This window comes from Lithobates pipiens, unplaced genomic scaffold, assembly GCF_037356315.1.
Source record: "Lithobates pipiens isolate NorthernLeopardFrog02 unplaced genomic scaffold, aLitPip1_a1.2 Scaffold_10, whole genome shotgun sequence".
In the NCBI taxonomy this organism is placed as follows: domain Eukaryota; kingdom Metazoa; phylum Chordata; class Amphibia; order Anura; family Ranidae; genus Lithobates; species Lithobates pipiens.
In genome coordinates, this window is record NW_027507686.1 from 84,097,888 (window position 1) to 84,111,846 (window position 13,959).

The window sequence follows — 13,959 nt, forward strand, 5'->3', positions numbered from 1 at the left end:
GTATCCCTTGGAAGTTGGACCATGTTGGCTTGCCTGTCCAGTAATGCACCAGAAAGACCATCCTTTGTGTAGGGCACAAGTTGCTCTTCTTCCAGTTGATTATCCACCCAAAAAGTCTGAAGGGTGTAGGCTATGAGTTTCTGGGGCCCCATAGAATTTCAGAAAGCTAGGCTTTGAAACTGAAAGTGCTTTTGATTGAGGGAAGAGCAAATACTTCTGAAAAGTGGGATGAAATCGACACGTGAAGATATGCATTGGAGAAGTCTACAGACAGCATCCAGTCACTGAGATGTATTGCCAGCAGTATTGATTGTAGGCTCTCCATCTTGAAGGAATTGAGCCAAAAATGCTCTTGTTGAGGCCTTTTAGGTATATTTGTCAGGAACCATGAAACAGACAGAGACAGAAGTACAATCAAATCACACTTGTTTATTAATAAAAATAAAAAAAGGTAGATAGAAAAAAAGCGTGGTCAAGCATAGCCAGATCGGGTAGTCAGCCAGTTCAAAGTTCATAAACCAGATCGGGTAATCAGCCAGTCCAGATGTCAGGAATCCAAGGAGAGCAACTGCAAGCAGGATAGAAGCCAGGAGGGATGTCAGCAAGCCAGTCTTGGAACAAACAGCAGGAGATGGTTCCTAGTGATGTGACCAACGCGAAGGCAAAGGAAAAAGTGAGCTGGAAGGCTTTAAATAGGCAAGTCAGACGAGCATCATCGGGAACAGCTGGTAACTGTGGAAAGAGAAGAGAGCTGGCAATTGGCTGACAGCTGAGCAGGCAGCCCAGAAGAGGAAGGGCTAAGTCAGCCCTGACAATATTCCCGGCAAAGATCCCCTTTTTTCCTTTACTGGGAACAAAAGGGGAGTAGAAACCTCTGCCCTTCTGAGATATTGGCACTTCTAAGAGAATGCGGATTTTGAAGAAGGTCCATGAACTATTATCTCCTCTGATCTGAGAGAAGCCTGGTTGATCAGAAATCATCATCACTTGGGGGGGGGGTTTCCCTTGAACCTCCACGTGTGGCTGAATGAAACTGTAGACACCACCCTAGGATCTTACACTTGCTCCACCCACATGGAGGGAGGGGATGATGAGCTCACTGCCTGGAGGAGGAGGGAGGAGAAGATGATGAGCTCACTGACTAGAGGAGGAGGAGGAGGGAGGAGAAGATGATGAGCTCACTGACTAGAGGAGGAGGAGGGGGGAGGAGAAGATGATGAGCTCACTGACTGGAGGAGGAGGAGGGAGAAGACGATGAGGAGGAGGAAGGAGGAGATGATGAGCTCACTGACTGGAGGAGGAGGAGATGGAGATGATGAGCTCACTGACTGACAAGAGGAGGAGGTGATGATGATCTCACTGACAGGAGGAGGAGGAGATGATGATCTCACTGACAGGAGGAGGAGGAGGAGGAGGAGGAGGAGGAGGAGATGATGATCTCACTGACAGGAGGAGGAGGAGGAGGAGGAGGAGGAGGAGGAGGAGGAGATGATGATGATCTCACTGACAGGAGGAGGAGGAGGAGGAGGAGGAGGAGGAGGAGATGATGATGATCTCACTGACAGGAGGAGGAGGAGGAGGAGGAGGAGGAGATGATGATCTCACTGACAGGAGGAGGAGGAGGAGGAGGAGGAGGAGGAGGAGGAGATGATGGATGATCTCACTGACAGGAGGAGGAGGAGGAGGAGGAGGAGGAGATGATGGATGATCTCACTGACAGGAGGAGGAGGAGGAGGAGGAGGAGGAGGAGGAGGAGGAGGAGGAGATGATGATGATCTCACTGACAGGAGGAGGAGGAGGAGGAGGAGGAGGAGGAGGAGGAGGAGGAGGAGATGATGATGATCTCACTGACAGGAGGAGGAGGAGGAGGAGGAGGAGGAGGAGGAGGAGGAGGAGATGATGATGATCTCACTGACAGGAGGAGGAGGAGGAGGAGGAGGAGGAGGAGGAGATGATGATGATCTCACTGACAGGAGGAGGAGGAGGAGGAGGAGGAGGAGGAGGAGGAGGAGGAGGAGGAGATGATGATGATCTCACTGACAGGAGGAGGAGGAGGAGGAGGAGGAGGAGGAGGAGGAGGAGGAGGAGGAGGAGGAGGAGGAGGAGATGATGATGATCTCACTGACAGGAGGAGGAGGAGGAGGAGGAGGAGGAGGAGGAGGAGGAGGAGGAGGAGGAGGAGGAGATGATGATGATCTCACTGACAGGAGGAGGAGGAGGAGGAGGAGGAGGAGGAGGAGGAGGAGGAGGAGGAGGAGGAGGAGGAGATGATGATGATCTCACTGACAGGAGGAGGAGGAGGAGGAGGAGGAGGAGGAGGAGGAGGAGATGATGATGATCTCACTGACAGGAGGAGGAGGAGGAGGAGGAGGAGGAGGAGATGATGATCTCACTGACAGGAGGAGGAGGAGGAGGAGGAGGAGGAGGAGGAGGAGGAGGAGGAGGAGGAGGAGATGATGATCTCACTGACAGGAGGAGGAGGAGGAGGAGGAGGAGGAGGAGGAGGAGATGATGATCTCACTGACAGGAGGAGGAGGAGGAGGAGGAGGAGGAGATGATGATCTCACTGACAGGAGGAGGAGGAGGAGGAGGAGATGATGATCTCACTGACAGGAGGAGGAGGAGGAGGAGGAGGAGGAGGAGATGATGATGATCTCACTGACAGGAGGAGGAGGAGGAGGAGGAGGAGGAGGAGGAGGAGGAGGAGGAGATGATGATGATCTCACTGACAGGAGGAGGAGGAGGAGGAGGAGGAGGAGGAGGAGGAGGAGGAGGAGGAGGAGATGATGATGATCTCACTGACAGGAGGAGGAGGAGGAGGAGGAGGAGGAGGAGGAGGAGGAGATGATGATGATCTCACTGACAGGAGGAGGAGGAGGAGGAGGAGGAGGAGGAGATGATGATGATCTCACTGACAGGAGGAGGAGGAGGAGGAGGAGGAGGAGGAGGAGGAGATGATGATCTCACTGACAGGAGGAGGAGGAGGAGGAGGAGATGATGATCTCACTGACAGGAGGAGGAGGAGGAGGAGATGATGATCTCACTGACAGGAGGAGGAGGAGGAGGAGGAGGAGGAGGAGGAGGAGGAGGAGGAGGAGGAGGAGGAGGAGATGATGATGATCTCACTGACAGGAGGAGGAGGAGGAGGAGGAGGAGGAGGAGATGATGATGATCTCACTGACAGGAGGAGGAGGAGGAGGAGGAGGAGGAGGAGGAGGAGGAGGAGATGATGATGATCTCACTGACAGGAGGAGGAGGAGGAGGAGGAGGAGGAGGAGATGATCTCACTGACAGGAGGAGGAGGAGGAGGAGGAGGAGGAGGAGGAGGAGGAGATGATGATGATCTCACTGACAGGAGGAGGAGGAGGAGGAGGAGGAGGAGGAGGAGGAGGAGGAGGAGATGATGATGATCTCACTGACAGGAGGAGGAGGAGGAGATGATGATGATCTCACTGACAAGAGGAGGAGGAGGAGGAGGAGGAGGAGGAGGAGGAGATGATGATGATCTCACTGACAGGAGGAGGAGGAGGAGGAGGAGGAGGAGATGATGATGATCTCACTGACAGGAGGAGGAGGAGGAGGAGGAGGAGGAGGAGGAGGAGATGATGATGATCTCACTGACAGGAGGAGGAGGAGGAGGAGGAGGAGGAGGAGGAGGAGGAGGAGGAGGAGGAGGAGGAGGAGGAGGAGGAGGAGGAGATGATGATGATCTCACTGACAGGAGGAGGAGGAGGAGGAGGAGGAGGAGGAGGAGGAGGAGGAGATGATGATGATCTCACTGACAGGAGGAGGAGGAGGAGGAGGAGGAGGAGATGATGATCTCACTGACAGGAGGAGGAGGAGGAGGAGGAGGAGGAGGAGGAGGAGGAGATGATGATCTCACTGACAGGAGGAGGAGGAGGAGGAGGAGGAGGAGGAGGAGATGATCTCACTGACAGGAGGAGGAGGAGGAGGAGGAGGAGGAGGAGATGATGATCTCACTGACAGGAGGAGGAGGAGGAGGAGGAGGAGGAGGAGGAGGAGGAGGAGGAGGAGGAGATGATGATCTCACTGACAGGAGGAGGAGGAGGAGGAGGAGGAGGAGGAGGAGGAGGAGGTGATGATGATCTCACTGACAGGAGGAGGAGGAGGAGGAGGAGGAGGAGGAGGAGGAGGAGGAGGAGGAGGAGGAGATGATGATCTCACTGACAGGAGGAGGAGGAGGAGGAGGAGGAGGAGGAGGAGGAGGAGGAGGAGATGATGATGATCTCACTGACAGGAGGAGGAGGAGGAGGAGGAGGAGATGATGATCTCACTGACAAGAGGAGGAGGAGGAGGAGGAGGAGATGATGATGATCTCACTGACAGGAGGAGGAGGAGGAGGAGGAGGAGATGATGATGATCTCACTGACAGGAGGAGGAGGAGGAGGAGGAGGAGGAGGAGGAGGAGATGATCTCACTGACAGGAGGAGGAGGAGGAGGAGGAGGAGGAGGAGGAGGAGGAGGAGGAGGAGGAGGAGATGATCTCACTGACAGGAGGAGGAGGAGGAGGAGGAGGAGGAGGAGGAGGAGGAGGAGGAGGTGATGATCTCACTGACAGGAGGAGGAGGAGGAGGAGGAGGAGGAGGAGGAGGAGGAGGAGGAGGAGGAGGTGATGATCTCACTGACAGGAGGAGGAGGAGGAGGAGGAGGAGGAGGAGGAGGAGGAGGAGGAGGAGGAGGAGGAGATGATCTCACTGACAGGAGGAGGAGGAGGAGGAGGAGGAGGAGGAGGAGATGATGATCTCACTGACAGGAGGAGGAGGAGGAGGAGGAGGAGGAGGAGGAGGAGATGATGATCTCACTGACAGGAGGAGGAGGAGGAGGAGGAGGAGGAGGAGGAGGAGATGATGATCTCACTGACAGGAGGAGGAGGAGGAGGAGGAGGAGGAGGAGGAGGAGATGATGATCTCACTGACAGGAGGAGGAGGAGGAGGAGGAGGAGGAGGAGATGATGATCTCACTGACAGGAGGAGGAGGAGGAGGAGGAGGAGGAGATGATGATCTCACTGACAGGAGGAGGAGGAGGAGGAGGAGGAGGAGGAGGAGGAGGAGGAGGAGGAGGAGGAGGAGGAGGAGGAGGAGGAGGAGGAGGAGGAGGAGCTCACTGACTGACTGGAGGAGGAGGAGGAGATGATGAGCTCACTGACTGACTGGAGGAAGATCTCCAAAAAGGCAGGATGCCTTCCAGGGGCCCGCTTAACGACAGCCAACTGACTGCATCACACTGCAGAGCGCCTCAAGTGCAGGGCGCGGATTGCACGCGTTATTCCAAAAGCTCTTTGCTGTGGGCCTTTTTTGAGACATGTGCAGCAGATCACACCGTTGCCATTTGCAACATATGTCTTTAGTGCATCAAGCGTGGACTAGACAGCAAGCGATTGGGCACCACATGCTTAATCAGACATATTTCGAGCTCCTATGCAGGCTGTTGGCAACACTACCTAAAAGATCCACACCAAAGAACAAGGGGGACCTTTCCTTGCTCCTCCTCAGCTGGGATCTCCAACCTCACTATACCTTCAGTCCTCTCAGAAGCTTGAACAGAGGAAAGAAGGTGTAGAATTAGGTGTGCTAGTGCCAAGTACTTGCGGGCAATCTGCTATCGGTACACCAATGTCCAATTCTAGCAGGCAGATTTCCCTACCCCAGTTGCTCCACCAGCAAAAGAAATTCTCTCTCAGCCATCCACATGCCCAGAGGTTGAATGCTAGTTTGGCTAAAATTGCCAACGCTTCAACTGCTGCCTTTTCAAATGGTAAACTCTGCCCCCTTCCGTGAGTTTATGGAATGTGCGGTACCTCAGTGTCAGGTTCCCAAACACAATTTTTTTCCACGGAAGGCAAAAAAATGTCTATGCCTCACTGGACAGGGCGGTCAGGTGCATATTACCACTGATTCATGGTCCAGCAGGCATGGACGTTACCCATCTTTCACCACGCACTGGTTGACTCTGCTCCTCCTCGGCAGTGACAGTGCATGCATCAGTGAGGGGAGTGGAATAATGGACAGGGCACTTGAGACAGAACAGAGGCAGGAAGGGGAGGACTTCAAGGCTCAAGGCCCCCTTTATCCAGACAGTGTTCCTGCGTGCCCGCTGAGGGAGGATTGTGTCAGCATTGAGGTGGAGCCTAGCACTCAGCATCAGTTTTCAATGGATCATTTACAGTCCAAAGAAACCCATGGACTTGTATGTGGCTGGGAGGAGGTGGCCGCGGATCACGTCATCCTTAGTGACCCAGAGGACTCTGGACTGAATGCCTCAGCCTCATGCCTACGCTGCGTGGCCTCCCTGATCCTGCAAAGCCTGCAGAAGGATCCTCGTATTTGTGGTATCAAGGAGAGAGTGATCATTACTGGCTGGCAATCCTCCTTGATCTACGTTACAAGGGTAAGGCTGCGGACCTTGCTGTCACAGAGGATGAAACATCTTTGGGAGACCTTGCAGAAAGGTTTGTGCCAAAGCCTTGGAGGTTATAATTTCCTGGTCGTCCTGGACAACATGTTGCTGAGGCTTCGGTCAGTCACAGAAGGAGCAGTGGAGAAGGTGACCATCTGACTGATGCGTTAAATTTTTTAGCCTGCAGCCCCAAGGTATGGTCAGTGCCAGCAACCATCGCCAGCGTCCGATTCACATGGTGCAGGAATACCTAGGGGCAAGATCAGACTTGGACACCTTTCCCACCGAAAATACTCTGGGTTACTGGGTCTTGAGGATGGATCACTGGCCAGAGCTTGCATAGTATGCAATTGAGCTACTGGCCTGTCCTGCATCCAGCATTCTTTCGGAACGCACAATCAGTGCTGCTGGAGGCTTTGTAACCAATCACAGGGTGTGCCTGTCCACCGACTCAGTCAATCGGCTGACCTTCATGAAAATGAATCAGTCTTGGATCACCAGCTACCAAGCACCTGATGCTGATGTAACCGAATAATGTTTAACAGGGGCATGCATGTACAATTTTTGATGCAATACTTTGCAGCAGGGCTCATTCCTGTGCTCCAACTAGAGTATCTGTGAGGGGTTGCAGTGTTGTGGCACCAGCACCAGTGCCTAAAGCCCAATTTTTCAGCCCCTGTTTAACAGGGGCATGTAATTACAATTCTTGATCTAATGTTTCACAGCAGGGCCCGTTCCTGCGCCCACCAAGAGTAACTGTGAGGCCTTACAGTGTTGTGGCAACACCAACACCTTTGGCCCAAATTTCTGCAGAGTATATAGAGCAGGCCCCTACTTTTAAACATCCAACTTACAAACGACTCCTACTTGCAAATGGAAGCAGACAACAGGAAGTGAGAGGAAATCTACCACTAGGACAGGAAATTCTCTCCTGTAAGAGGTCCTTCTTTCACTAAAACCCCCAAGTTTTCAAAATCAGCTCATCCCTAATAAAGAATGCTGTGCTTCTCTTGGCAGACTGCCCAGATTTTGCCTTCCTTTCTCTTGACTGCTGTGGCTTCAGAACAGCAGAGAGGATTCTTTGCATAGCAGGGAAAGAGTCGCAACAACATTTGACGATTAATCCTGCAGCTCTACCAGGTCCCCAAACATTTTTTATGACAATAGCTTGCATATAAGCCTTTAAAATAAGCACTTTTGATTTTTCGGCTCATCCTTACAGCAAAGTGACAAGCCAACATAGCCCCAAACGCTTACATGCAATACGTCAGGAAGAATTAAAAAAAAAAAAAAAAAAAAAAAAAAAGGCACAGACCTGACCAGAAGAGAAGCAGGGTCACAGCTTCTGTGACGCAAAACTGCAAGTGTAACAGTTATAAAGACAGGAATTGCTTTTATAGTAGACCCGACAGGGTGGAAGTAAATTTTAGGCATTTATCATTGGGGTTAAATAATCAAAGATAGCTCTGTATGTCTAAAACTTTTCTAGTTTGATTCCTTACCTTTTTTACTATGTCTAATTTGAGAGCTTGTCACACTTTGTGTCAGAGACACAAAAGAAAGTGGAAGTCAATCCTCTCAGATAATTGTCAATGAAAAGAGTCCCTATTAAAAGGTTTCCTCTTTTCTCCTATTTTGGTGACCAGGGATTATACCTGTTTGAACACGAGTCGAATGTGCCTGAGCTAGCCTGCCAAGAGAATCTCTCATGGAGGACAGCCAATCATAAGCATCGGAGGCATTCCCCAGCCAGCAGTTGCACCTATACAAGCCCTCCTGTGGTTTGACAGATCTGTTCTATTAAGGCTCCAGCCTTCTCCACCCAAAAGGCTGCCAGTGATCTCATTGAATGAGCCTTAAGAGGAGCTGGTACTGGGGACCCAGATTGCCCATAAGCTATACTGATGGCCTGTCTAATCCATCTGGACACTGTTCTAGAAGCCTGTCGTCCCTTTTTTAGGCCACTAAATAGAACTAAAAAGGCGATTCGATTTCCTGAATTCTTTAACCCCAAGTATGTCAGAAGATACCTTCTCAGATCTAACAAATTCATTTTTCCCCCCTCTTTCATTCCTCGGATTTTTACAAAAAGGAAGGCAAAAGGATTTCCTGTGATCTATGGAAAGACTACTTTAGGAAGATAAAGGGGCAGGGACATAGAGACCTAGACTTATGGCAGGCTTGGGTACCATCTCACTGGTGCTTAAAGAGGTGGAGAGGCATTTCTCAGACATCACTTTTCTTACAGGAGACGCACATATCCCTAGATTCCAATGTCAAGCTGCATTCGCGTGCGATTCCAACTTGGTACTATGCTGACTCACAACAGGCAAAAAGGAGTCACTATTGGAATAGCAAAGAATATTAGCTTTACTTTGGAAGAAAGGAAGGTAGACCCTGAAGGCGTTTTTTTGTTCCTAAAAAAGGGACCCATCAAGGAATAAATTATACACTAGCAAACGTATACAGCCCCGCAAAAAAAAAAAAAAAAAAAAAAAAAAAAAAAAAAAAAAAAAAAACACACACACACACACACACACACACACACACACACACACACACACACACACACACACACACACACACACAAAACTCAAATAGGATTTTGAAGGACTTAACAGAATTTAAGGAAGGCCACTTGATTCTGACAGGAGACTTTCATTTCACAACGGACCACGAGTTAGATGCATTGTGTTGAGAGAACAAACAATTAAGATGGGAAAAACAAAGTATAAATCAGCAACTCTTGACATATGGAGAATAAATTATAAGAGTAAAAAGGACTCTACGTTCCACTCCATGGTGCACGATACATATGCAAGATTCGATTATATCTTAGTAGATCACAAAATACTGGAGCATGTGATAGAGACAGCGATTGAAATAGTCTCGGTCTCTGACCATGCCCCAGTAACAGTAAAAATAAGATTTAGAGATATGGAGTGTAGAAAAGGCACTTGGAGATTGAACGAAGACATAATAGACAATAAGGAGGTGGAAAGAATAATAAAAACCGAGGTAAAACAATCTTTTAAAATAAACGATACAGACATGTCAAAGGCAACACTCTGGGAGGCCCATGATGCCTATATACGGGGGAAATTGATCTCCATTGGAGCTGGGGAAAAAAAATAAATAAAAAAAACACCCACACAAAACACACCTCTAAAACGTTATTAAAAAGATAAAAAAAAAAAACACAAGAAAGGTGAAATGAAATATAAAAACATCTGAGATAGCGAACGCCTTCAAGACCTATGATAGTGTACTATACACAATAAGGAGACAAGCAGAGTAGAAAACTAAAAATACACGAATATCTAGAAGATGTCAACCTACCAAAAATGGCAGTAGAAAGCGTAAAACTGTTAGAAGATCCAATAACCCAGGACAAAATGTATAAAGGCCTTAAAAGAAACACCAGGAGGGAAAAGCCCAGGCCCAGATGGCTTTTCAATCAAATATTCTTAAAAAAAAAAAAATAAATAAATAAAAAATGTAAACAACTAGTCCCAGAACTATGTAAATATTTGAATAAAATAGGGGAAAACGAGGAAATGAGAAAGGAAGCCCTTCTGGAAAATATCACTCTTATACCAAAGCCAGGGAAGGACAGAACTATTCGCTCCAATTACCACCCCATAGCGTTATTAAACACAGATACAGAATTATGAGCAAAAGTCCTGGCAAAGCGACTAAAAAAATTAAGATTAAAAAAAACTTTATGCCGCAAATGATAAAATGATGATCAAGCAGGGTTTGTACCAGGAAGAGAGGGTAGGGACAACAATATAAGAGCCATGCTATTAATGAAAAAAGAAAAAGAAAGCCCCAATGATCCCAATATCGATTGATGCTGAAAAGGCATTCGATAGAGTAGACTGGTGTTTTCTGATGGAGGCTCTTCAAAGTGTGGGTCTGGGCCCAAAAATGATGAGATGGATCAGTAATTTATATAAAACAGCCAAGGTAGGAGTCAATGGGAGTATGTCGTGCATTTGAGATGTTCAATGGGACGAGACAGGGGTGTCCACTTTCGCCGCACCTGTATGCGATAGCACTGGAACCATTAGTAACAAAAATTATGAAACAACAGCGACATTGGGGGGGGGGGTTTGGAGTACAATTGGGAGAAGAAGATCATAAAGCCACAGCATATGCAGACGACATACTCCTATACATGACCAAACCAAGACTGTCACTACCCTGCTTAATTAAAGAAATAAAGGACTATGCAGCTCTCTCGAATTGTAAAATAAATCCCATAAAAACGGATACTGAATCTAGGAATAGATCCAAAAGGAGGAGAAACTATTACAAGAATTTCTCTTTACATGGGGAAAAAATAAAAAATAAAAAATAAAATCACATACATAGGGATTAAATTAACATCCAATGAAGATGAATTATATCAATTACCAGGCCCTTCAGGTCTGGTATGGATTAAGGGGAACTCCACACCAAATAAAAAAAAATAGAATAAAAAAAGTATGGTGGAGTTCCCCCCAAAAATCCATACCAGACCCTTTATCCAAGCACGCAACCTGGCAGGCCGCAGGAAAAGAGGGGGGGGGGGGGACAAGAGCGCCCCCCCCGAACCGTACCAGGCCACATGCCCTCAACATTGGGAGGATGCTTTGGGGGTCTGTGACCCCTCAAAGCACCATGTCATCATGTTGATGGGGACAAGAGCCTCATCCCCACAACCCTGGCTAGTGGTTGTGGGCGTCTGCGGGTGGGGGGCTTATCAGAATCTGGAAGCCCCCTTTAACAAGGGGACCTCCACATCCCGGCCCTGGCGAAGGGGGAGAAGGCTTTGTCTTAGTTATGCTTTAAATGAAAGTCTCTGTTTGCTGATTCTAAATATGTATGCCCTTTTATAACAATATAAAAAAGTAGTATACTAAAACCTGACTTTTTTTTAGCATACATGGCACATTCAGTGATTTTCCATATGCTAGCTTTGAGGAATAATAATATGAAGAGCAATTAGAGCGGTAGTACAAAAAAAGCAAAAAAAGTGCCACCACAGAATTCTGAAACTATAGTTCCATATGTGACACCCAAACAGTGGAAATAGGACCTGTCATCCAGTGGTAATGGTAAGTAATAAAGGATAAGTTTACCTTTTGGGAAAAAATAAATTAAACTTTTTTTTTTTTCCTGCAAAAAGAGTGCATTTATAATTTTTCCCTAAATAGCCTGGAAAGCATTGCATTCATGATCAGTGGATTAGGGGTTCAATGCCAGACTGCTGCAGGCAAGTCCTGCAGCTTTCAACCCGTACCTGCAAACGGGTTGACCATTTGCAAGCTGCAGGGATCGTGAATGAACTACAAGGCCGATCATCAGCGACCTCGCAGTCCATTCAGAACTGCTAGCCGTCAGCCACATAAACTGGCTGAATCACATGTGCACCACCATAGCAGTTGAAGATTACACCGAGGCAAAGATGGCAGCTTCCTTGGCTGAAAAAGATAGGGGAGTTTACTTCCACTTTAACTGGTAATTGCGCTGTCATGCAATGCTGTACCCAAACTAAATTTGCATCCTTTTTCCCCCCACAAATGGAGCTTTTTGTTCTATTTGATCACTTCTGCGGTTATTTTACACAAAAAAAGATAAACCCCCACGCAGTTTTCACTGTTTGCGATTATAAATATCCCTTAAAATGTTAAGGAAAAAAAGTCAGTTAGGCCAATATATTTTTGGTTTAAAAAAATAAAAATAAATAAATCGCAATAAGCACAAATTGATTGTAGAATCTATAACTTTTGTGCAAACCAATCTATGGGAAAGATTTATGGCATTTTTTTTTTTTTTTTTTTTAACTAGTGATGGCAGTGATCTGTGATTTTTAGTGGTATTGCAACTGACAGATTGGACACTTTTGACACATTTATGGGACCAATGACATTTATACAGCGATCAGTGCTATTAAAATGCGCCGATTACTGTGTAAATGAAACTAGTAGGGAAGGGGCTAACACTAGGGGGCGATCAAGGGCTTAAATGCATGTTCCCTCAGTGTATTCTAACTGAATGAGTTATAGGACTGAGTAGGAGAGGAGACATATCACTGTTCCTACAGCACAGGGATTTGTGTATTTACGCCCACAAATCCCCATACTGGTGACCGCCAGCCATGCGTGTTGAGTCCCCAGTGTCCTTTGCAGGCTCTCACAAGGAACCCTGTACGCCGTTTCATGCAGGGGAGCCATTCTGCCCCCATATATAGACGTGAGTCGGTAGGAAACTAGTTAAAGTAGTTCCAAAGTCAAAACCTTTTTTTTTTAAATTTTGGATACAGTAAGAGAGGGTTATAACCCCTTCAGTTTTTTTTCTGCCTGTGTCCCATTGGCGAGGCTTCCCTTCCATTCCTGCCTCATAGCCAAAAAGGAGGAAGGGAGACGAAATCGCTGGTTGTCACCAGAATTAGTGTCCCCAATGGAAGATTTCCCATCTATTCCTGCCCTAGGGACAAAAAAAAAAAAAAAAATTTGAGATTTCCTTTCAATTTCAGTGATAACAGTAAACAATAGAGATGGCTCCAATCTATCTAACCCCCAGGGACATGGCTAAAAAGGTGTTGTCTTTAGTTGTGCATTAAACTCCCACAGCACAACCAAAAGCAGACTTTTGTGGAATGGTAAAAAAAAAAAAAAAAAAAAAAATATTTTGCACCTACCAGAAAAGTGACAAAACACAATGCATTATATAAATGAGCCAATGTAACCAATGTTAAAAGAATGGATTAACACAAAAATATGAGCGACACAAACTTTTCTGTTTGAACTTTGGAGCTTCTATGTATTGAAAGGAAAAATCACTACTATGGAGGAAAGCAGCCAACATACAAAATATAGTGCCAAATTGTTGAACCGGTTTTGTCATTCTTTGCATTCCTAAAAGGGGAGAGTGCGCTTCTTCTATCCCAGTGATTAGCTAATACAACACACCAGAATACAGTAGTCATTTAGGCATGCCTGCCAGATTGCCACATGCCAATACTCAACTTGACATTTAGAATTTGAAACATTGCAAATTGAGTCCTGTCTTTTTGATCGTTAAAAAAAAAATTAAAAAAAATGGACATAGAAAAGCATTAATAAAGCTGGAAGATATATTTAACCTCGTTTTGATTGCCTTACCTTCCATTCTGTATTATGGACTTAAAATTGGAATTTCAATTGGCAGTGAAAAGTACAAGACAGTTTCTGAATTATTTATAAAGTGTGGCCATTATACAATGTGCTTTGTACATCACGGGATCTCCAACCTCTTCTCAGGTCTCCCAAATCATAAATACTTTGTGGATCTCCTAAGAGCACAGGGAAATCCAGCAACTTAGTTTAACCCCTGATTAAATTCACCTGTCCTCCTGGGAGGAATTACACATAATAGGCATCACAGGTGAAGACCTGGCCTGGTTCCCACCTATGCAGGTTGCAGTTAAAGCATATTCCAGGTGCATTTTGCACTTTTCAGTACAGCTTTTTGATCTATTGAAGTCTATGGAAATAAAAACACAACCTGCTGGT

General features: G+C 47.0%; 1 protein-coding gene across 1 annotated transcript in view; it reads right to left on the reverse strand.

The window, feature by feature from the left end:
• The window catches only part of LOC143941961 (transmembrane protein 272-like), a 101,189-nt gene extending 87,452 nt beyond the window's left edge, over nucleotides 1–13,737 (reverse strand). The window contains exon 1 of the mRNA XM_077463353.1: nucleotides 13,570–13,737. Coding sequence (XP_077319479.1) covers nucleotides 13,570–13,576 — 7 coding nt within the window. The 5' untranslated portion in view covers nucleotides 13,577–13,737. The remainder of the gene's footprint in view (nucleotides 1–13,569) is intronic.
• Nucleotides 13,738–13,959: the final 222 nt, after the last annotated feature.